Source organism: Colletotrichum tamarilloi (assembly GCF_030869305.1).
Source record: "Colletotrichum tamarilloi strain Tom-12 chromosome Unknown Scaffold_178.1, whole genome shotgun sequence".
Lineage (NCBI taxonomy): Eukaryota > Fungi > Ascomycota > Sordariomycetes > Glomerellales > Glomerellaceae > Colletotrichum > Colletotrichum tamarilloi.
In genome coordinates, this window is record NW_026849561.1 from 14,639 (window position 1) to 34,188 (window position 19,550).

General features: G+C 55.3%; 6 protein-coding genes across 6 annotated transcripts; 2 read left to right on the forward strand and 4 right to left on the reverse strand.

The window, feature by feature from the left end:
• Positions 1 to 103: 103 nt before the first annotated feature.
• On the reverse strand, positions 104 to 1,369 carry CTAM01_15787 (D-isomer specific 2-hydroxyacid dehydrogenase; the record flags this gene model as incomplete). Its single annotated transcript, XM_060531781.1, has 2 exons — positions 104 to 825; positions 907 to 1,369. 2 exons carry the CDS (start codon positions 1,367 to 1,369, stop codon positions 104 to 106), a joined length of 1,185 nt encoding a protein of 394 aa, XP_060373634.1.
• Positions 1,370 to 2,710: 1,341 nt separating this feature from the next.
• CTAM01_15788 (glutamyl-tRNA synthetase) lies at positions 2,711 to 4,712 on the reverse strand (the record flags this gene model as incomplete). Its single annotated transcript, XM_060531782.1, has 3 exons — positions 2,711 to 4,205; positions 4,260 to 4,427; positions 4,492 to 4,712. The coding sequence occupies 3 exons, from the start codon at positions 4,710 to 4,712 to the stop codon at positions 2,711 to 2,713; spliced, it is 1,884 nt and encodes a 627-aa protein (XP_060373635.1).
• Positions 4,713 to 5,380: 668 nt separating this feature from the next.
• On the forward strand, positions 5,381 to 6,338 carry CTAM01_15789 (ribosomal protein L1p/L10e family protein; the record flags this gene model as incomplete). Its single annotated transcript, XM_060531783.1, has 2 exons — positions 5,381 to 5,619; positions 5,681 to 6,338. 2 exons carry the CDS (start codon positions 5,381 to 5,383, stop codon positions 6,336 to 6,338), a joined length of 897 nt encoding a protein of 298 aa, XP_060373636.1.
• Positions 6,339 to 6,548: 210 nt separating this feature from the next.
• Positions 6,549 to 7,484, reverse strand: CTAM01_15790 (uncharacterized protein; the record flags this gene model as incomplete). The annotated part of the gene is made up of 1 exon (XM_060531784.1): positions 6,549 to 7,484. The coding sequence occupies one exon, from the start codon at positions 7,482 to 7,484 to the stop codon at positions 6,549 to 6,551; it is 936 nt and encodes a 311-aa protein (XP_060373637.1).
• A 3,637-nt stretch (positions 7,485 to 11,121) lies between these two features.
• On the forward strand, positions 11,122 to 13,095 carry CTAM01_15791 (bZIP transcription factor; the record flags this gene model as incomplete). The annotated part of the gene is made up of 1 exon (XM_060531785.1): positions 11,122 to 13,095. One exon carries the CDS (start codon positions 11,122 to 11,124, stop codon positions 13,093 to 13,095), a length of 1,974 nt encoding a protein of 657 aa, XP_060373638.1.
• Positions 13,096 to 13,977: 882 nt separating this feature from the next.
• Positions 13,978 to 19,323, reverse strand: CTAM01_15792 (uncharacterized protein; the record flags this gene model as incomplete). Its single annotated transcript, XM_060531786.1, has 1 exon — positions 13,978 to 19,323. One exon carries the CDS (start codon positions 19,321 to 19,323, stop codon positions 13,978 to 13,980), a length of 5,346 nt encoding a protein of 1,781 aa, XP_060373639.1.
• Between the last annotated feature and the right edge of the window lie 227 nt (positions 19,324 to 19,550).

The window sequence follows — 19,550 nt, forward strand, 5'->3', positions numbered from 1 at the left end:
TCAAGTTCAATAAGTAGCTTCTCTCTCCTGCAAGGATGAAACCCTCTATGCAGCTTACTTGACTCCAAGGAAAGACATACCAAGTCGTATTCTACCTCACCCTTCACTGCTTCAGATAATGCAGATTGACAGGCGTAATCGGCTGCCCTCCCCCCAACACCGCCATGATATTCCTCATACTCAACTCCTCAAACCCCTTGTGCGTCTCAACCGTCCCTCCAGCATTGTGACATGTCAACGTGGCCTTCGTCCCCGCCATCTTGAGCAACCGCGGATGCGGCCTCGGCTCATCAGCATGCACATCCAACGCAACAGTCCCAATCTGCCCAGACTCCAACGCATCCGCCAAAGCCTCCTCGTCAACCAAGCTACCCCTTGCGATATTCACAAACCTCGACCCAGGCTTGATCCAAGCCAATGACTCAGCAGTGATAACCTTACCACCAGCAGGTGTGCACAGCACAACACAATCCGAGACGCGCAGCAAGCTCTCCATCGTCTCGTGAAACGTCGCGCCAAACTTGGCTTCCACGGTGACTGAGTCTTTGCGGACGACGTCAAAGTAGTGTACTTTCATACCGAAACCGACGCCGAGACGCTGCGCGATCTGCTGGCCGATGTTACCCATGCCCACGAGGCCGAGGACGTGGCCGCGAAGGGTGTGCGAGGCGGCCGTGGCGCGAGCGTGGCAGTCTTGGAAGGCGGACGGGTCTGCGGCGGATGCCGTGCACCAGGGGAGATGGCGGAAGGTTGAGACGACAAGAGCGACGGCAAAGTCTGCTACTGCTTCGGCGGCGGCGAGGCCTGAGTTGCAATAGATGATGCCTTTTTGTGTTAGTATTCCCAAATCATATCTGATATGTTTCACTCAATAAAGAGCGACCTGGGAAAAGGGGGAAGGCCCACCTCGTTCACCGAGAAGTTGCGTGTCAGCCCAATCGAACCCGGCACCGGCACTCGCAAAAACCCGACAGCTCGCCGGCAGCAGCGGAATCAGTTCGGCGTCCCACGTACCCATCTCGCCGCCCGTGCCCCAGAACGGCCGGAAGATGGCGGAAAAGTCGCCCCACTTGCCGTCCCGTAATGCGGCAGCGAATGCGGGGCGCTGTCGTTCGGGCGTCGAGGGGCGGATGATGTCGCATTGCGCGGAAAAGGCGGCGTAGGTTTCCGGGTTGTACTTGATCGGGTCGCCGATGTGTAGGACGCGGAGCTTATTCGTGCCGTTTTTTGTTGCTGCTGATGCTTGCGATGCTGCCGTTATGGGTTCTACTTGACCGCCAGGATGGGGGTGGAGGACAGGCGACGCGGAGAGAGGGGTTTGAGATTGTGGTGTTGCTGGGGGCCAGGGTGTATTGTTGGGTTCGGCCATTTTGACTGAAGTTGGGTATGTGTTCCTGAAGTTCTTGTAGAGGGGGTCTCGTTCCCGAAGAGCTTGGGTTGACTTGGACGGGATTGACCTTAATAAAGAGCGGTAGTGAATGGGTGGACTAGGGTAGCTCATTAGCTGCAGGAGATAATGCAAGATTCCGATACTGGACGTGTGTAACTTGGGGTCTGATAAGGCTATCAAGGAGTGGCTCTGATATTCAGAATTGTAAACCACCAAAAGTTGCAACGTGTATAGCTTCTATTTAAACTGATGCAGGACGATGGTGGAGGATTGGTGGAATCTCATGCAAGAGTGTCGGTGTGAGGATGAGGCGAGATCAGGTACGCTTCGTGGCACGATGGGAGCTTCTCCCGATCTTGGCCGGGAATGTCGCCCCACGCTTCCGGTTCGGCTGCATCGAAGGACTACGCCTTTCTTATTCTGGGGAATTACGAGGTGAAGAGTCGTTTGGCTGGGTAGGCTTCCAGACATGTATAATTTGGTGCGCGGATTCTTCAACCGGACTGGGACCGGTGTCCTCAAGCCGGTACATCCAGACTGAAGCCAGACATGAATGAGCCGGTCCAGTAGAGTTCGAAACATTCAGTGAATGGCTTCTCAGTCTAGTGTACAAAGCTGCTCATCCGCAGGCAGCTTCGAGGCACGAGGATCGAGGTAGCTGTTGGGTCACCGAGGCTAGCCACCAACGGCTCAACCCAACCCACCTGGCTGTCAGTGTTAGACCCCGCGATTGGCGATCCTTACAGAAGTCATGCGGGAAGCAGTGGGGTGAGAATAATGAACGTTCTAGGCTGCCTCAATCGCGGGGATGAATGTCTGGGGTTAGAGTTAGCTGATGAAGGCGAATGGTCTGATTGTCTCTCCATGCTCGCCATTCACTGCTCAGGGGTCTGCAGGACACGCAACAGACATTTCTCACTTTTCGGGCGCAAATTCCCCGTCCATACAAATATGGTTCTCACTGACAATATACTGCTGATGCAAGGAAGAGTAGATAGAATACAGACATGTCACCTAACTTCAACACTAGAAGCTATAGTCGAGAAATCGATCTCATTCTCTCTAGATATTCATTCCTCGGCGAAACGTGTGACTCTGCTTGTCTTTGTTTGTGCCTAGCATGATAGACCTATGGAGCGACACACAACAAGCACTAAATGACGAAACACTTCACAGGAATGTGTCTTCTGCGATATTTAGTACGCATACGGTTACGGGGCTTCAAGAGTCACAGTGACCAGATCATGCTTTTACTTCATACTTCAATTCTTCATGTCTTTCATGGCCTGAATCTTCCTACAAATGAAGAAGCGAAATAACTTATTTGGCCTTGCCAGTGGGAATGTTGAACAGAACAACTACGTCACCCTCATCCAGACCCTTGTCCACGCGGTAGAAGCCCCGTCTCTCGAGCTGGATAATGTCGTCCTTCTTCAGCTCACCGACACCAGCATCGCACAGCGCCGTCTCCATGGTCGACGTGTTGGGGTTGAGCACCTTCTCAAGCACGTCGTCCTCCTCGAGCTTGTCCTTGTTGATGAGATAGTCAAAGTCCCAGAGCTCAGCCTTGACGAGCTTGGTGCCGGCCGTCGACAGCCACGTGACCTTCTTCTCGGTCGTCTTGAAGTCGCCCTTGAGGTTGAGCTCGACGCTGAGGTCGGTAATGGGGTCGGTGGCGCCAATCTCGCGGGCGAAGGCGTTGCCCCAGCCCATGAGGGTGAACTCCTCGTCCTTCTTGAAGCTCTTGACGTCGGCTTGGTCGAGGATGAGCTCGTTGGAGAAGACAACCTTCTTGGTGCCGACATCGGGGTTCTTGGGGTGCTTAGGCTTGTCCTCGGTGCGAGGAGTGGTGGGAGCGTCGGCACCGGTGACCTTGACCTTGACAGCATCCTTCTCCAGAATGGCGGTGTGGCGGGGGGCGATGGGGTCAATGACCTTCTTGTTGATGTTCCAGAACGACGCCCAGTCCATGTTGACAACATTTCGGGAAGGGCCCTGCTTGATGATGAACTCGCGGAGGGCGGGGATGGTCATACCGCGTCTGCGCACACCACGGATGGTGGGCATACGAGGGTCGTCCCAGCCCCAGACGGTGCCCTGAGCGACGATCTTAGCGAGCTTTCTCTTGGAAAGGAAGGTGCGGACGAGGTTGATACGGCTGAAGTCGTGCATATAGACCTGGCGGAGCTTCAGGGTGTCGATGAACCATTGGTAAAGGGGGTTACGGTCAGTGTACTCGGTCGATCTCAGAGCGTGGGTGACGCCCTCGTGAGAGTCGACGACGGGGCAGGCGAGGTCGTACATGGGGTAGATCTTCCACTTGTCACCGGTGCGGTGGTGCTTGTTCTCAACGTTGCAGCGGTAGATGACGGGATCTCTCAGGGCCTTGTTGACGTTGTCGACGGAGATCTTGGCACGGATGCAGTTGTTCAGGCCCTCGGGGGTACCCTCCTTCATGGCCTCGAAGATGCGCAGGTTCTCCTCGACGGAGCGGTTACGGCACTTGGACTCGATTCCATCGGTTCGCTCGTTTCGCATCGTCTCCTGCTCGGTGTCGTCGGCGTAGGCGTGACCCTCCTTGATCAGGCGAATGCAAGTCTCGTACAGGTAGTCGAAGTAGTCGGAAGTGTAGGAAAGGGAGTCGGGGGTGATGCCCATCATCTTCAGGTCCTCAACAATAGCATCCTGGAACTCCTCACTCTCCTTGGCGGGGTTGGTGTCGTCAAGACGCAGCAGAAGCTTGCCCTTGTAGGCCTCGTGGGCGAAGTAATCGCTGAGAAGGGCGGCCTTGGCGTGACCGATGTGAAGGTATCCTCTGTTACATGGTTAGGAGGTTGTCTATCAGGTAATGTTTTGAGGGAGGACCAACGAAGGCTCGGGAAGGAATCTGGTGACAACTCCGGCCTCGGCGTTCTGAAGAGCAAGAGAGTAGCTGGCACCCTTCTTGCTAGCGGCAACGACCTTGGCCTTGCGCTCAGCATCGACAGCGTTCGTCTCGGCTTGGATCTCGGGGTAGGTGACTTCGACAAAGGTGAACCTAGCAACGCGAGTTAGCGCGGGATGGACATTGATTGAAGCTAGGAGCACGAATCACGACGCACCAACGAGTAAGGTTGGCCATAGTTCCCTTGCGAATGAAGCCCATAGCGACCTTGTTCAGCTTCAGGGTCTGCCAGATCTTGGTCTCGGTCTCTCCCAGCGAGTACCCCTCAACAAAGGTGCGCAGCGTCAGGTGCTTGTCGAGGGCGCGGAGGTGAGGCTCGATCGACTTGAAGTCGCCGGCCAGGGCGGTGGGGAGGGTCTGGAGCTCCTCGGCCTTCATGATGGCGGTGTTTGGTCCAATTGAGGCGATGAGACTATCGGAGGGAATCGGTGGTCAGGACGGTCCTGGTGTCTCGTGAGTCAAATGTTCAAAGTGGCTGATATTTCGTGGTGGGGTTAAAAATCATGGAGGGGTAACATGACGGCGCACTCACCGAGAGCACTCGGCCGAGACGGTCTGATTGGTGGCACAGCGAGGAGCTTCTCCTATAAGTCGTTGTGGTCTGAGGTACCTCAATGTTTAATAGCTTCGTAAGGCTCTTTCCCTCCCGTAGTCACGAAATAGTTGATGCACTTGACAGAAATTAAATGAAAATGATTGCACCTTATATAAACATCTTTCCAAGTTTCTTGAAAGCTTTTCAACTGATGGCAACTAATTATGACTCTTCATCCAAGGTAAAGCTCTGATGACAATGGTGTGTTTCGAGGCAAAGTGTACGTATCTTCCCACCGGGACCGGACCGGTCGTAGATACGTACCTTTTTGGAGGTGACCGGGAGGTGTGGGCACCACAGCTCGATAAGATAGCAGATAAGATACTGACCTTGTGCCTGAACAGTTAGGCCACACCAATTTTTCTGCAGTCTTTGGCCAGAGCTTCACGCGAGACGATCCGAGGTCTGGCGTAGCAACCCCAAAAAGATCACAGATACCCAGAGCCCCGTGATGGCGTCAACGAACCAGTGCATGGCCTCAATGGCCCGGCTTAGTCTCTCAGCTTCAGCAAGACCGACAGCCTCCACGATACCACGGTTCCTCATCCCTTCCGTCGCTCAGCAGACACGATGCGCGAGTAACCAGGGGGGGAACAAGAAGACGGACAAGAAGAAGAAGAAGCTCTCCAAGGACTTCAAGACCTACAACGTCAAGAACTGCCCTCAATTCTCTCTTTGCGATGCCATGCGGTGTGTATATCCTGTGCAAAAGATGTCTTCCAATTGATTCTTCCAACTGACCTCGACGTAGCTACCTCCGCGCATTCGAAGTCGGCCGCCCTCCCCAGTCCATCAAGTACGAGATCCACGTCCACCTCAAGACGCCCAGAAATGGCGCCGTCGTCAAAAACCGCATCCGTCTCCCCAACCCCGTCAAGTCCGACATCCGCGTCGGAGTCATCTGCCCCGAAGGAAGCCCCATCGCCCAGCAGGCCCTGCAAGCCGGCGCCGTCGTCGCGGGCCAGGAGTCCGTGTTCGAGGCCATCAAGAACGACAACATTGTCTTCAACCGGCTCATTTGCCACACCGACAGCGAGGCGGCGCTCAACAAGGCCGCCCTGGGCCGCATCCTCGGCCCCAAGGGTCTCATGCCCAACCGTCGCATGAAGACAATCACCGACAACATTTCCAGCGCCATCCGTGAGACGATGGGCGCCGACAACTACCGCGAGCGTACCGGTGTCATCCGTATGGCTATCGGGCAGCTCGGTTTCACGCCCAAGATGCTGTCTGCCAACGTCAAGGCGTTTGTGGCCAGCATCAAGTCTGATCTCGCGGAGCTCGAGACGCACAAGGAGGTTCACGAGGTTGTGCTGAGCTCTTCCCAGGCTCCGGGCTTCAGCTTGAACGGAAACTTTGACTCTACAGATGAGGAGGTCACGCCGGCTCACCTCTCCAACGTCATGTGAAGATGTATAAAATCCAGATGGAAAAAAGGGCAAAAAGAAAAGGGAAGGGTGTTTAGATGAACTGTATCATAGGTGTTTGTATTACACGTGTATCAAAGTGGCATAGCGCTCTAGAACATGTTTGGAGACTTTAATTTGGGTATCATATGCATCGCTACTCTGTGACTGCTGGCCTTTTTGTGCTGTTCGTCGTCTGCTGCTCCGATCGGCTCAGCTGCTCTTGAGGGCCCTGATCGCCTCAGCCTGGGCGTCAAGCAATCCGTACAAGCCCAAGTACTTGACTGTCCTCGCCTGACCCTTCTTGCCCGCCTTGCGTGCTTCCTTCATCGCCGTGCCGAGATCCAGGAGAATTGTGTTTCGACACCTCACCATTCGAGCCTCAGCCTTGACCACAAACGGAGTATCCCTTCCAATAGCGTCCGCCAGAGCTTCGACGATGCAAAAGTCTTGCGTAAAGCCAGCCAGCTTCGCAGGGCTGCTACCCACCAGCCCGCCCACATCATCATCATCCTCTTCCTCGTCAGACTCCTCGCTATCATCCGCGTCCCAGTCATCATCTTCTTCCTCTCCCTCGCCGCCGTCACCCGTCTTTGCCTTCCCAGGCAGACTCGCAAGCGAAAGCCGCTCCTCGAGCGAAGACACTCTCTCATCCAGCTCAAGCATCTTCCTCCCGGTCTCAATACCCCTCCTTACCTCTCTCAACTCCCCGCTCAACCCCTGAACCTCCTCCCCGCGCGTCCTCACTTTCCCCTTGATCTCCTCCACGGCCCTCCGGAACCCGAGCATGGCAACACGCACATTCTCAACCCTCTCTTCGCCGCCGCGCAGCTCGTTGCCCAAAGACAAGAAGGCGGTGTAGTTCCCATTGACGAGCTCCAGCAGCTCGGCGCTGATGGCGGCGCTGCGGTCGCGGAGCTCTGCTTTGAGGTCGTCGAGGGTCTGGTGGCGGTGCGGGAGGGCGGAGAGGTAGTTTGCCGGGTGGAAGCCGGGAGCGAGGAAGTCGGATCGCGGGAGGGCGGCGGGGAAAGGGAGCGGGGCGTCGTCGTCTTCGTAGCCGGAGCCGGAGGCGACGGAGGAGGAGGATGAGGAGGGGAGGTGGAAGGCTGCTGTTTGCCGCGTTGGCGATTGGATGCCGAGATTGGCCATTGCTTCTGTGTGTGGTCCGCCGGTTTGCCCGTTGCTTTGGGGTTAGGTTGGTTGGTTTGTGCTTGCAGCCTTTCAGATGGCGACGGCGGCGGCTCGGTGGTTGAGGTTCGGCGCAGAAATGTCGTAGCTCGGAGCAAAAGCGACGTCAAATTTAGGCAAGGTAGCTATCTCAAAGCTAGAGGACCGGGATCGGGAATTGTTGAGGAGCTTTGCTGTCGAGAGGTGGGTGGTTCGAATTGCAGCTGTTGGTCGATTTTGGGCGGGATGGAGTTGGATAGGTACGGATAGCTTAACGCAGCTTTCTCAGAGGTCCACAGCTTGGGCTTCGCGGGGGTCACTGTGGGAATTGGAAGTGGTTGAACAGTGCGTGGGCCACACGTAGTGAAGTAACTGAGGTAAGGTACCTAGCCCCCGCCAGGATTCCCACAGTTCTCACTGCATGTGGACACGGTTGCGCAACCTTCAAACAACCCAAGTGGTCACTTTTAAGTCTTTGACCAGTCGTGAATGAGGATTTCGAGTGAGCGAGAGATAGTCACAACGGAGAGTTGGTTCGGAGATGGAGTCGGTGCTGGGATTGGATAAATCTAAACCCTGCGGTCTCTCTGGCAGTGACGATGCGGCGATCAATCTGCTCGGCTCTTACGACGATGACCGCACATCATCATCTCTGATGCGGTCATTGGCGAGAGACAGTAAAGTCATTATTCAAGACGCGCTCACTCAGTCACTCCTCGAAGTCTGCTTTGTATAGAGCATAACAGGTAGTCACCTCAGGTAAGCGGCTAGGATAAACGACGTTCCCGTTGTGAAGAGCTCAACTTGACTTGGAAAAAAACAGACGGAGGCCGAAGTGCCCGCTGCGCTTGGCGTTGCCTCGTAAGAAAGGGATCCCTTGTGAAGCCAAAGCGTTCTGGGAGTCCACCCTTGGGCCAGCCTGTCAGGCAAAGACAAGTTCGTGTAATTAGTGCGAGCCGATTATTGCCGCCGTCAAACCTCGTGAGATGCGAGGTACCGCGGCAGCCATGGACGGACGGATCCAGTAAGGGTAGCATTGTAGTACCAACCTACGGATACCTGGCTCTGAAGCACTCCACGATGTACGTAAATGTTGCTCTTTTTTCTCGCGTGGCTCGCACCCTCCCATCACCCACTTCCGGGGCCCTCCACTTGGGATCAGCCTATGTGGGATGAAGGGCCGATCTGATTACGCATAGTCACGAAGTGAGAAGTGTTGGGTCACGGGTGGTTGGCTCGTCAATAGTATCCATACAGCAATGGAGACTGGGAGACTGGAGACAGGGCGTAGACGATCCCGAAAGCAGATGTTTCAAGCGATTCCCCTAAGCCTTGGAAGTAGACTGGAAAAAAAATGAGCGTCTCATGTGAGCCTGCAGAAAGGAAGCGGCGGTTGGGGGTTCGGGGGGTGAGAGATCAAATGGCCCAATGACGGGCGAGTGACACGAGGTGTGAGTGGGATGAAGGATGCAGGCAGGTAATACGGATTGGAGCTGGAGGCGATGGTGGGTGGTGACATCTTATCAAGTACCTCTTGATCTCCCTGATGAACTGCTCCAAGGCCATTGGACGACTGGCGGTGACACCTGAAGCAGGTTCCATTGAGGCATAAATCCCCGATTATCAGGTACCTTTTTTTTCGGCTCAAGTTACTGGATGGATACAGATCTTACGGAGTACTGTGCCATTGATTGTGTGTATTTTATGCGACTGACTTGTGCAAGTTCAATCAAGACCTCGGCGATCCTGACTCGTTGGTCTTCGCTTTTGCACTCCGTAGACACTGCCGAAAAGCCTCATCAAACTTTGTGTCAAATTGATTTCCCCCGCTGGTTTTTGTCTTTACGGTTGTTTACTCATGCCTTACGGAGTACTGCAAGGTAGATTTAGAGTAGAATCACGGACGTCTCGGCTTACGAGGGAGTCATCGGACAAAGGGCCGCTCTCATTTGTTGATGGAGTGACAGGCCTGTCCTACACTGTTGTATTGGATGCAACTTTATCCCACGGTCATCACTGGTCACATACATCATGTACTCGCCCGGTGGGCAAGGGCAGCGACATCGGCAGACCCTGAGATCAATTCCCTCGGGATGTGGCTGCGCTTGGCACCCACGCAGAGTAATAGACACAGAGTCAAGTGGTAGTTAACGGAAGAGTGAGAGGCTGGCATGGATGGGTGTTACGACATGGAAACTCAGCCATCAAGGGGATCAAAGCCCATCGATGGTGGATCGCGCAGTCAACTAGGGCGGTGATCCGTGGGAGAAGCCGGGCTGTGTAGCCCTGAAAGTCCCTACATAGTAACATTCATAGTGTGTTGTGGCCAGCCAAGCCCAAGAAACAAGGTCCGAGATCGCAGGGTCGGAATGGGGATGAAAGCCGGAAAGCAACAGGAGCCATCGAACGATTCCCCCAGTGTGGGCTGGAGTGTGTGTTTGTGCGAGACACTGAGAGTGAGTAAAAACTATGAGTGAGAGTAGTGCATTTACTTTGCGGATGTCGGGGGCCATTTCCGAGTGAGTGAGAGTGTGAGAATACTGTGACTGAGGTCTGCGTGAGACTGTGGTGAGTGAGTGAGTGAAATGGATGAAATGAGTGGGTAATGACCGGGCGAGTGAGAAGGCGACGTACCTCTGGCAGGCAGTGCCCGGGTAGGAAACAGCGAGAGACAGAGGGAGAAAAAAAAAGAGAAAAAAAGGCTAGCGCAGGCCCTGGTGGGGGCCTTGCGAGCAAGATAATCTTATCAATCAGATCAAAAATTCCTTTTTGAATGTCGCCCTCCCCCCCTTCCCCCTTCGCCTTGGGCCCTTTCCCCCCTCCACTGTCCAGTTCCGCTCTGTCCCTCCAATCCCCTCCTTCCTCCCCACCATCCTCCGAAGTGTCGGAAGAAAGAGGAACAAGCCCGCAATCCAAACATTTCTTCACCTCATCAACATTGACTCTCCCACTTACACATACCGACTTGACGATTCTATTTCCTGGCTTCACTTACACAGGCAAGTACCTATAGCAACAAAGTCAGCTATCCGAACCTCGCTGCCGACATCATCTTTCGAAACAGGTTCTGTTCTGTCACCCACTCGGCAACACGCGCGCACCACCACATTCGTCTGCATAACACTACTCTGTACAGCGCAGACAGACAGACAGACAGACCTATCAGCTGTGCATTTCGCTGTAGGGGTATCTGCTCGATTCTGCTCGGCATCAGCCCAGATCGCCAAACAGTAGCATCATATCAACTTATACAGCTCCGATTGCTCTCCGAACAGGTCAATCAGTCAAACAGGAAAGCAAGCATCACAACTAAAAGACGAACAAGAAGAAGGACACAAGAACAGGGGAAAAAAAGAAGACCCAACACCATTCAGCACGTCTCGGTCTTACAACCATCAATTCGTCCCATTTTCTTATCAGATCTCAAGAGCCGAGAGAGCGCCGAACCGCACCCTCGGATTTACCAGCTGGCAAAAACATTAGCAACCCACACCCCGCCAACTGGCTACCAGCTGTTAGCGGCGATATCCCACCACCTGACAGCGAATGAGCGGCCTTAGCGGACCCCGCCTGCGGAACACTGCTGCTCGTTAGGTCGTCCCTCTTCCGATCCACCAAGATGGCCGCCTCAGGTGTTTCCACCACTGTTCCCTCCTCATCTACCACCACCACCACCACCACCACCAACAACTCCTCCTCCTCCCACAACCAGACGTCGCAGCAGCAACACTCGTCGTCGACCTTTTCTCCCGTCACCTCACCTCCCGCAACCGACGCCCGAAGCGTCTACTCGGCCGCATCTCGCTCCAACTCGGTTGTCTCGACCCCCGTTTCCGCCGCTTCGCCTGCCGCGAGCACACCCGGCGGTCCTTCCACACCAAATCCGAGCGGACCGACAAATGCCTCCCACGCCCCGCACCAACTACCTGCCATCAGACCGAACGCTGCACAGCAACCCATCTCAGCCAGGCCGCCTCAGGTCGTGAACAAAATGTCCATGGCCTCCGTAATCAGTCCCCCGCCCGTCACAGAGGCGCCCAAGATGTCTATGACCACCAAGGAATGGGTCATACCTCCCAGGCCCAAGCCCGGCCGCAAGCCTGCCACCGATACGCCACCCACCAAGCGCAAGGCCCAGAACCGTGCCGCTCAGAGGGCGTTCCGCGAGCGTAGGGCCGCCAGAGTTGGCGAGCTGGAGGAACAACTCGATGAGATCCGTGAAGGTCACGAAAAGGTCGAAAAAGACCTCAAGGACAAGGTCCACGGCCTCGAGATGGAGCTACAGTCCTTCAAGTCCCGCTGCCTCGTTCTCGAAAATATGCTGGATCGCGAGAGAAAGGATCGTGTCAAGGCCGAGTCCGAACTTGAAAGCCAGAAGAGACGTTGGAACGAGCAGCAGGCCGCCGCCCCGAGACGCCTGCCGTCTCCCCAGCGCCGAGGTTCCCAAATCGCTCACCACGAGCACCCCCCCACCCCATCGGCTGGCCACGCAAACCAGCCCTTTTCCATCTCACAGATCGTCTCTCCCCAAGACTCAACTCACATGGAAGACTCTCCTGCCCCGTTTGGATGCGGGTCATGCGGCCCTGAAGGATGCTCCTGTGCCAACGAAATTCTTGCCGACACCGTCACGGGATGTGGCGGATGCACTCTCGGAGGTAGATGCCAGTGCCTTGAGGAGACTATCAAAAGCGCCATCATCTCGGACCTAAAGAGAGCTCCCTCGCCCTCGGCGCCGACATCCTCCGAGAAGCGTGCCCGCGTCGAGCCCACTCCGCCTGAGGAGGAGACGGAGATTGACTTCACCGCCATGTTCTCCAAGAAGGCACCTGTGCAACAGGTGCAACAGCACCAGCACCAGCAAGCGAACCTTGCCATCGTGCAGCCCCAACCCCAGCTGCCTCCCGTGGCCTTCAAGGACTCATGTGGGTTTTGTAAGGACGGAAGCTACTGCCTCTGCGCCGACACCTCAATTCTCGGCCCACCCGCCACCACCCCTTACGGACCTCCTCCCGCCTATTCCCAGCAGGTTCAGACTCCCCCTCCCTCAGAGAACGATGCCGTCCCTCCCCCCATGCCAATGGAGATCGACGCCGACGGCGCCGTCAAGCTCCGTCCCCGTCCCCAGACCACCCAGCCCGTCGCTCCCGTCTCTCGCGGCTGCGGCCCCAAGGGCCCCGGATCCTGCGCCCAGTGTCTCGCCGACCCCAAGTCGGGTCTCTTCTGCCGCGCCTTGTCCGCCAACTTTGAGCGAAGTGGAGGAAGCGGCTCCGGAGGTGGCTGCTGTGGAGGTGCTGGTGCTGGAGGCGGATGCTGCAAGTCCGAGTCCGCGCCGGCGCCGCCACCCCGTCTCCCCTCTAAGGGACGCCTCGGCCTCAGCCTGAGCTGTGCCGAAGCCTACCAGACCCTTTCCAGCCACCGAAACTTTGAAAAGGCTGCCGACGACATTGGCTCCTGGCTTCCCAAGCTTCGCGCCGCGCCCAAGCCGGGCCAGACGCTGCCGTCGCCTTCTCGTCTACCCATTGAGGTCGAGGCGGCGAGTATCATGAGCGTGCTCAAGGACTTCGACATTCGCTTTGGCAGAGGCCAGTAAATTCTTTCCAAAGTTTCTCTTGCCTCGCTAGAGGTAGGCATGCATATGTTCATGAATCTGGGTCGGTTATCTAAAAGCTCTGTATGGTTTCACACACATTACTTGTGAGACATGGTCGATGTGGACATGAGCACTCGAAAAATTGGGCGGCGTTTGGGGTCCTTCGAGACACTATTTGATTTTGTAACACCCAAACTTCCAGAAAGTGAGGGCTATCCATGCAAGAGGAAGCTATTTTGAAGCTTGCTCGTCAGGGGGAACAAGGGAGGAGGTCATCTCCTTTCGGTGCATTGACCTAGGCCAACGGAGCCGGGCTGTCTTACCGTAGTACGCACTCTGATTGAGGCCTCGAACGGGGCTCAATGCGAATACATTATTGTTTCAATCATCCTAACCTGCCCTATGATTTCCGTGGCGTAAGCGAATATCTTAGTTTTTGAAGAGAACGTCATACCTCAGAACGATGCCAAATGCTGTTTGTCGATATTGGACATCAAAGACCTGTCACAATCACCACAGAGTTGGACACCTTCACAGAACGAGAATACTGCACGGGGTATAAATGTGAATAAATGTCATCTAAATTGGCCCAAGCCTGTGCTTCATACCCAAGTCGTAATCGTATGTAGAAAAGTGGTATATCCTCCATAAAAGGCCGAGTGCCTGCTACCATAATGTCCCTCCCTTTCTACTGTAGTCATCTAAAAGGGGGGGATTACATTGAAAAGATCCCGCAGCTTCCCAATATGATCAACTGGATATGCCCGCGTCGTACTCGTGAAAAGGAAAATGTTCAAAATAAATATGGAAAAGAGCGCCCCCGGCGCCCGAAATTTGGAAAAAAAAATATTATCGCCGGGTGCAAATCACACTCTCAACGCTTCAGCTCATGGCATTAAACTCATTCTGTCGGAGGAAAGACGTTGCGAGCTCATCGCCGCCTTGTTCTGCTGCCTGGAAGAAGTGGACTGCCACGCACATCAACGCGGGATCACTGCGAACATCCCCGTCTTTGGAGCCCGCATCTTGTCCGGGATGTTGGGAGCCAGCAGAGCCACCGAGCCCTGATGCGCCTGCCGATGTGCGACTTCTGTCTCCAGGGTAGAGTCTGGTACCTGGGCCTGTGCGTCCAGAAGGACCAGCATACTTGTCCATGACGGCCTGCTTGAAGACCTCGCGTGGCTTCGAGAGGGGCAAGGTGGTCCGCTCCACGAGCTCAGGGTTCGACAAGTAGAAAATTGCGAGCTCTCGCTGGGCCGTGGGCAGACCCTCTTTGGCGGTGATGGTCCACATCTTTCCTGCTTGTGCCAAGCTATAGGCTGTCGTGACAGGAGGGGGTGACTCTGTTTCCAGTCGCTCGGCGTCTGGAGCAGGCGCATCATTGGTCGTCTTGCGTGTGCTAGTATACACCCCTTGGACCTCGTCCGCCACCTCAATCATTGTTCGGCAGACCTCTTGCTTCAGATTCAAGGCGGCAAGACCAGTGTCCCAAAACGCCGTGCCCTTCTCTGTGTTGTCAAGGATTGTGGGGTTCACAAATGCCGCAATGAACTGAAGATCGCGGAAAAGTGTCTTTGGCCGGATAGACGCATCCCGGAACAATGTTCGCAAGACGTTGGTGACGGCATCGGTTGTTGTCGGGTTGCTTGTAGCGCCAGAGCGAACATCATTGTTACCCTGACGCATTGGACGGGGTCCAACGACCGGTGGCGAAGTTGCGGGTGCTTGCAAAAGGGTATGCGAGCGTCTTCCTCTGACGTTGTCGATAGCCTCCTCCAACGGATTGGCGCGGCTAGAGCCTGTGGGGTCATCAATGGCGCCGGGCAAAAATTCTTGTCGATTCCAGCCCATTCTTGACCTTTTACCACTCGCCAAAGATGCTACGATGAGTTGCTGCAGCTCGTATAGGGCGTTTAACTTGGCATGAGGGTTGGGATGAACACTGAACATGCGAAGCAAGCGCTGGAAAGCCTTCTTGAAAGGAAATTCGGGAGTTGACTCCTTAGAGGTGGCCTTGCTTGGCGCAGGCACGGTGTCGCTTGTGGAAGGACTGTCGTTTCCCGGAGCACTGGCAGTTTCCGTGGTCTCGGAGTTTTTGTCTGTTTCGCCGGCACCTCGCAGATTCCCAAAGCTCTTCTTCTTCTCAATGACACGAGGTCTCAGTGACAGTTTGCCAGACTTGGCAGACCTCCGCGCGCGTCGGTCTAGGGAATCACGCCTGTCGATGCATTCCTGGCCCAACGAGGAGAACCAGTCATCTGTCTCGGAGCCGCGGGAAAAGACCAATGTGCCCAAGTCGGACAGAAGAAGACTGACTAAAGTCTGACGGAGCTCGTTGAGGAAACGAGACTTCTCTTCCGACAATCGCTGTTGATGAATCGTCTCGTTGGACGATGCTGATGTGCCAGGTCTGCCGGTAGAATGACTCGCATGCGAGCCTAGATGGGAATGAGGTGATTGGAACACACTGGACAGATTTGTCATGCTTGTCGTGGGAGACTGGGCGCGGGACGTTGTCGAGCTCGGGGATATCGCCGACTGGAAGGGCGACCAAAACGTAGAACTGGAGTCGATGGTGTGGACTGGCGACGAGACGCCAAAATAGTCCTGTCCATCAATGATGTCGGACAAGACTGTGCTTGCCCTTGAAAAACGGTAGCTGCCAGAGTCAAATGACTGCTGGCTAGAATTGTGAGCTGACATTGCCCGCAGGTCCCGAACAGAGCTTGGACGACCGGTAGACATGAACCTTCGATCTGGGTCGCTCATGACGCTGGCCGTATCGTCGAATGCGTGGTCTCTGTCTCGGGGGCCTCTGCTGCCTGTCTCCAGATTGCGTCTGTCTCGTTGGTAAAGCTCACTCGACCACAGAACAGGGCTGTCCATGATGGATTCGCCAACCAATTTCGAAATGCAGGTATCCACTTCACAGCCGAATCTGTGAATTCGCTCCTCCCCACAGCAGAAGTTCTCAACGCCAGCTTGTTGAAGCCATCGGGAGGTCTTGTCTGCCTGATCGTCACTCAACTTGTTAGGCCCGCCCTGCTCTTCTGATGCTGCAAGAAGATCCATGATCTGAGTCTCTGTGCGATACAGATAGCTTGACGCCGGTCCCCGTGCGAGGTGGGCGCGGTTGCGTTGGTAAGAATTGTAGCGTCTCTGCATACCCATTGTTTTGAGGGCAGCGCAGATGTTTCGACTCTGCTCATACGGTGCAGAGTTCCGTACGTCTGTCACATACCACATCTTGTCGCGAAGAGCCCTGAGTCGCTTCATCATGGCGTCGATGAGCCCCTCGTGTCGTTCTTGGCTTTGCTTGAGCCAGACGAGCCAGGCGTCGTATTCTTCAATGGCCGAAGCACAGCGGCGGATTGAATCGCGAGGCCCTCGGGAGAAAATGTTCAGAAGTATGGCAAACCCGTTTCGTCTCAGCGACCCTGAGCTGAGTGCATTTAGTTGCTGTAGTGTCTTCCAGTAGAGGTGGGCCGATACGAAGTCAGCTTGCGCTCGCGACTGAGCCGAGGCAGCTGTAAGCATAGCAATGAGAACTGAGGACGGCTCCGGATCTGCATCCCCTGTCTTCTCTGCCGTCGTTGGCGGTGAATCTTCCTTGGTTTGCGAGTCATCAGCCGTGGCACTCGCTTGTACCTCAGCGTCTCGTCTGCGGTAGGGGTTTCTGCTTGGAGATGACTTTTCAGCGGTGATGATCTTATTCTTGGATCGGTACTTTTTGATGCCAGTCGCCCGGTTGCTGAACTGAGCCCTCGTTGCCTCTGGCTCAATGCTGGCTGGGATCTCGAAATCCTCGACAAGCCTTAGGATCGAATCTCGCAATTGGTGGTAGTCTTTATCGAGCTCAGGCTTCTCATCAATCTCGTCATCGTCAGTCTCGCTGGTGGAAGAGTGGTCCTCGTCTTCGACATCTTCGTCTGGGTCGTAAGTCATCTGGCTTGACAGGCTATTGCCATCTGCAGAGATAAACAGCACGGCCCATCGTTCGGCACATGGGTGACATGAGCCTTGGACAACATCCATGCCGACCTGGGTGCCCATTTCGCGGAGAGCAAAACGAAGACGATACCCGTCGTCCTCATAGTTACTAAGACGTCGCTGAGCCAGTGGATCCAATACGGGGGGCGAGTACCGCTGAGGCGAGCCAGTCCTTTGATCATCCAAATTTGTTTCTCTGGAAGTTGTGGCGTCACTGAGAACAGACGAGGCACTGGTGCTGAGGATCGATGCCGTGTCAAAATTGCTCCGCGCGGCGCCCATCGAGATGGGCTGTGAGATTGCCGAGAACCCAGAGATGGAAGGTGCTCCGGATCTAAGCCCGCTGGACTGAGCTGACATAGGCCGTCGCTCCGGGAACAAGGCGTTGACGAGGGTGACTAGATCTGCCGGACTCACCACGAGATAAGGATGAACCTCGACTGTTTCTCGAAGTGATGTGATTGAGCGGGCCGGAAGGAGCTTCGCTGGAGGTCTCTGGGAACGGTTTCGTTTGAAACGATTCAGGATGCTCTCCACGTGTCCTTGAATCTTGGGCGGGGTTGAGACCGTTCCCTTCTTGTTCCAGGTCACCTCGACTACAAGCTGCTGTGCTCGCATGGCGACCTGCTTGAGGATCTTCTGCCGGCCATACTCGGTGATGTGGTAATCGCCCATGAGTCCGTGGCTTTCCGGGTGGATGACAACACCAAGGAGGAAAACAGAGAAGAGCCACTTGTAAACAAACCAATTTCGGGTACCATCGACGAGCTTAGAGTTAAGCTTCTTCAAGATGGCATTGCCTAGCTCGATGAGGCCTTCCGGGATGCCAGTCGCATCCTCGTCGTCAATGATCTCAAAAAGCTCGTTAACGGCCCGATCGTAGAACTCCTCGGCCGCAATGCTGTCCTTGGCCGTCCAGTCCGCGAGATTGAACCTGGTACCGTGTTGGTCCTCGGCCTTGTCCAAAAGAAAGGCACCATCCTCGAGTATTTTCATCAGGTACCATTCCATGTTAGACTTCCCGGACCAATCCCGCATGGCCGTCCAGACATTAAGAACAGAAATAAGCATGGGCTCGCTGCTGGCCTTGGATTCAGTGATAAGTCTTGCTAGAGCTGTGCCCCATATCTCGGTTCGACGTCGATCCTCGGCGCTATCAGGACCAGCCGAGTTGGCGAAGCATGTGTGAACCAGGGCGGACAAGGGATCGTGTCGTTGGAATGACAGCAAACGCTCGATGGCGTTTGGGGAATGGGCGGGCGCTCGACTACTTGGTCCACCAGCATGACTCCTGGCTGTAGAGCGGCCGTGGTAGGGCAGCACGGATTCTACAGGTTCCAGTCCCTGATGGAAGCCGGTAAAGACATTGAGTTCTGTAGGGGTTAGAGAACATAATCTTGTGGCCAAGTAGTCTGGGTTGGTCCTGATCTGGTTCAGAAAGTTAAGAAAGATTTCCCGGACAGAGGCGGGCAACTCGGAAAGAAAGGGGGTCATGGATCCGAGAGAACTAGAGCCCGAGGTCGATTTTGGTGGCGCGTCCAGGCTTTCTGAGGAGGCCAAGGCAGGGGACTGAAGAGAGTCCATCTCGGGTTCCAACAGGGCATAGCGGCGCAGTTCGTCGCAGCTCTTACGCACATCGTGAATGGCGTTGAACAGAGAAGCAAAGGTCTTCTTGTCATCGGAGCGAAAACAGTCAACCAAATTCTTCCGGGCAATCTCACCGCAGCGGTTCAGACGAGCTGACAAGGCCGTGGAGATTAGGTTCCTCTGCAAACGTATGCGTGTGTTTGCGCGCTTGCGCTCCTGGTACTTGGACAGTCTAACCAAATGGGCGAGCTCCTCCAGGGTCGTTGTATCAGGTTCGGGCGCAAGATGAGGGTTCGTGTACATGGATGGATCTGGGAGCAGAGCCTGGGGGAGCGCAGGCGAAGAGGCCGTTGCCGCGGTGGAGGCGAGTGCCGTATCGGATGAAGAATCCATGGCGGCTTTTACGGGAGAGGTGGCAATGGGTGTTGACGCTTGGGCAATCACGGGCTTCTGGTGCGACCGAGAGGCGGGTCTCCTCGGTGTGTCTTCGCTACGACGGACGGGCAGGGTTACGGCCTCAACGCTTCGGGTTGGGCTTGGAGACCTCTGGCGGCGGGATCTGAAGGACGCATTGTACGTTTCGGAAGGAGGATTCGAGGATCGGGGCTGGTTCGCGTCATCTTGGGAGGCAGCTGAGGCGCAGGAGAACATGAACAGTCAGTACCTTTCAGGTAGGGTGGGAAGCGGGAGGCTACGATAGAACAGAGCGCTTTGTGGGCGATGTTCAGGGTGCTTGTTGGTGGAACGTACGGGCAGAGACTACGCGAACTGGCGAGGATAGGGAACGCTGCATGGAAATCATAATGCGAACATGAGGATTCCGGTCGAAGGGCGAGCGGGCAGCTTCAGCAACAGCTCTCGAACAAGCTGATAGCTGT